A 3,516-nucleotide genomic window follows, 5' to 3' on the forward strand; every position below is an offset into this window, starting at 1 on the left:
TATTTAAGTTAAAGAAAACTATATTTTTATTACCTTAGTTTAAGGTATTTTTTAATTTTTACTAAAGTTTTTAAATAGTTTTTTTAATATTAACCCCTACTACTATAATATTAATATTATTTATATATTTAAAGTAAATATTAAGGTTATTAAGCTTTAGGCTAAAGGAAAAATAAAATATAAAAATAATAAAGGAAATAAAGGACCCCTATAGGGCTTTATATTTTAGCTTTATCTTTAAAAAAGTAATCCTATACCTATTTTAAATAAAAACTTTATAATTATTTATAAAAAGGTTAATTTACTTTATAAAAAAAAAAGACTACTTTTATTCCTTAAGTTTATATATTAAGTAATTATATATAATAATATTAAATATATTAAAAATATTAAATATAAGGAAGAAAATAATAAAACCTTAGGCTAAGGTAACTTTAGTATTATATAATAAATAAGTAATTAAGTTTATTATAGATTTTTTTAAAAAAACTTTAAAATATTATTTTAATAATATTTTATATTTTATTACTAAAAAAAAGATTTTTTTAATTAAAAATCTTTTAAGGCTTTTACTTATATAAAAATATAAAAAAATAGGTTTATAGCCTTTATATATAGTATATACTTTTTTTAGCTTTTTAAGTTTAAGAATAATAATAATTTTTATATTTTAAAAAAAAAGTAAGTAGTATTTTATTATTAAATATTTATAAAAAAGGTTAATTATATATTTACTAATAATAAGCTAAGTAAATTATAAAAAAGTAATTAATATATTATTTATACTAAGTATAATATTTCCTAACTTTATTATAGCTTTTTTAGCCTTTAATTTTAATATTATTTAATTTTAGTAAATATTTTTATTAATAAGAAAATCTTTTTTTTATAGGTTTAAAATATTTTTTTTTATTATTTTATACTTAAGAAGTTTATTTTTAAAAAAGGTTATTTTTTTTATAAAGTTTAAAATACTTTTATTTTTATTTATTAAAAAAAGTAATTAAAAATAATCTATTACTTTATATTATTTAACTACTCATTAAATATTTTTAGTAGTACTAGCTTTTACTATAATTTTATTTTAGTAGGCTTACTTACTATAATATATAGTATTTTTAAAAATTTTATAAGTTTTTTTATAAATAAAGGAGCTATTTACTGCTTTTTTATAGGCTTTATAAGCTATTTTATATTTTTTTAACTATTATAATATACTATAGCTATTTTAATACTTAGTTTTATTAACTGCCTTTATAACTTATTTAAAAAGGTCCTATAGGGCTTTAGTATATTTATTTAAGTTAATTTCTAATAATATAGTTAAATTAACTATAAGAAGGGTTTAGGTAAAGGAGTATATAAGCTAACTAAAGTTTTTTTAATATTTTATTAAAATATATTTTTTCCTTACCCCTGGGGTTATTTTTAAAGGCCTAAGTAAGTTTATAATTACTATATAATAGTTTAACCTTATATTAAGGAAATATTTAACTTTAATTAACGTAAGGTAATTTATAAAAACTAAGTTAATATATTTTCCTAAGTATTAAATAAGTATATTTATTAAAGCTAAAAGAAAAATATATTTTTTTACTTATTTTATAATTTTATTACTTATTAAATCTATACCTCTGCCTAAGTTTTAAAGTTAATATAAAGTATTAAAGTCCTTTATAATAATTAAATAAAAAAAGGAAAACTTTATTTAATAAAAGTTTTTATAACTAAGTTTACTAAAGCCTTTTAATAAATATTAATAATAATATAATTATATACTTTTATTTAATATATATATTTATTTTTTAAGCCTAAGGAAAAGAGTTACTTATTAAAAAAATTTAAAGAAATTTTAATAAATATAAAAACTAAAAGTTTAGTATTTTTTTAACTATTTAAAAAGTTATATATTTAATATTTAAAATAATTTTTAATTTATTTTTTATTTAATACTTTATTTTATTAAGTATAAGGTTCCTAAATTAATATAATATTATAGCTACCTTTTTATATTAGTAATAAAATAATATCTTAGTATAAATTACTTTTTTTAATATTAACTTAAAAGATTTTAAAATTAATATTTCTTTAGTAGCTATAATAAGGCCTATTATTTATAAGCTTATATTAAAAGGTTTATTAATTTTAGGGGGGGTATTAAATATATTTTTATTATCTTTAACTTCTTCCTTTTTATTATTTAAATTAATTATATAAATTACTAACTTAGTAGAAGAGGTTTTTTTATAAAGATTTTCTTTATTTAAGTTAACTTTAATAATAACTTTTTTAGCTAAAACTTAAGGGGGGAAAAGTAAAACTAAGTTAAAAATTAATAGTTATATATAAAAGCCTATTTAAGTTCTTAGGTTAAATATTTTCTTAGTATTAAAGGCTAAGGTAGAAGTAGGTTTAAGTTTAAGTAAGTTAGCTTTATTATATTTTTACTAACTTAATTTTTAAATTACTTAAAGTTAAGCTTTAGTTATTTATATATTTTTTTTATTTTTAATAATTAATTTAGTTAAATATTTTAAAAAGTCTACTATATAAAGGTTATTATAGTTAATATATTAAAGTAAAAATAAGTAGTTAGTTATAATATTATTATATTTAAAAAATAACTTATTATATTTATAATATTTTACTATTAAAAAGTTTAAAGCTAAATTTAATATTTTTATTAAAGAAAATAAAGTAACTGTATATATTAAAAAAATTTTTAAAGTTAATTTTATAATAAAAAATAAATAAGCTTTTAGCCTTTACTTTAGTATATACCTTTTTTAAAATTAGTATATTTATAAAGTAGGTCTTACTTATATTAATATATATTTTTAATATATTATATATAAAAAAACCTTTTATAAATATACTTTTTTAATTTTTAAATTATTATTTTCTATTATTAGCTAAAGTATAATAATTTTATTTTTAATATTTTAATTTTTACCTTTAAAAATAAAGCCTAATTAAACTTTTTAAAAATAAATAATATTTTTATTTATAAACTTTAAAATTTTAATTAATTTTTATTTAGCCTTAATAATTAATAATTTTTTTTATATATAATTTAAAGAAACTTAAATAAAAATATAATTATTAAAATTTTCCTTAGGTTTATTAATTTTATTTATATTTTTTCTATTAGTAATAGAGGCTAGCCCTTTACTACTTATAAAAGAATATTTTAAGTTATTAATTCCTTTTTAAAGGTTTTTATTATAAATTATTATGACCTGACTCTTAAGGTTACGATAACGGGCCAATAGGTTGGCCTGGACTAAATTAACTTTAATCCTTTAACTAATTAAGAAAGGATTAAGATATAACTTTTTAATTTAACAATAGATTAATAAACTATTTATTAATTTAAGGAAGGATTAATATTCTATATATTAATCCTATTTAAGTTAATTAGATATATAAGTTTACTTTATATTATTTATTAAAATACTTAAATAGCTAGTTATTATTATAGTACTTATAATATAATTAAATTAAAATATAAATATT

The 3,516-nt window shown here is 14.1% G+C and overlaps 1 protein-coding gene across 1 annotated transcript; it reads right to left on the reverse strand.

Annotated features, from left to right (window-relative positions):
• Positions 1-1,381: 1,381 nt before the first annotated feature.
• Positions 1,382-1,543, reverse strand: M431DRAFT_102789 (hypothetical protein; the record flags this gene model as incomplete). Its single annotated transcript, XM_024911485.1, has 1 exon — positions 1,382-1,543. A coding segment is annotated over one exon (162 nt), but the record flags the coding sequence as incomplete, so codon positions are not given.
• Positions 1,544-3,516: the final 1,973 nt, after the last annotated feature.

The sequence above is a fragment of the Trichoderma harzianum genome, assembly GCF_003025095.1.
Source record: "Trichoderma harzianum CBS 226.95 unplaced genomic scaffold M431scaffold_263, whole genome shotgun sequence".
NCBI lineage: Eukaryota > Fungi > Ascomycota > Sordariomycetes > Hypocreales > Hypocreaceae > Trichoderma > Trichoderma harzianum.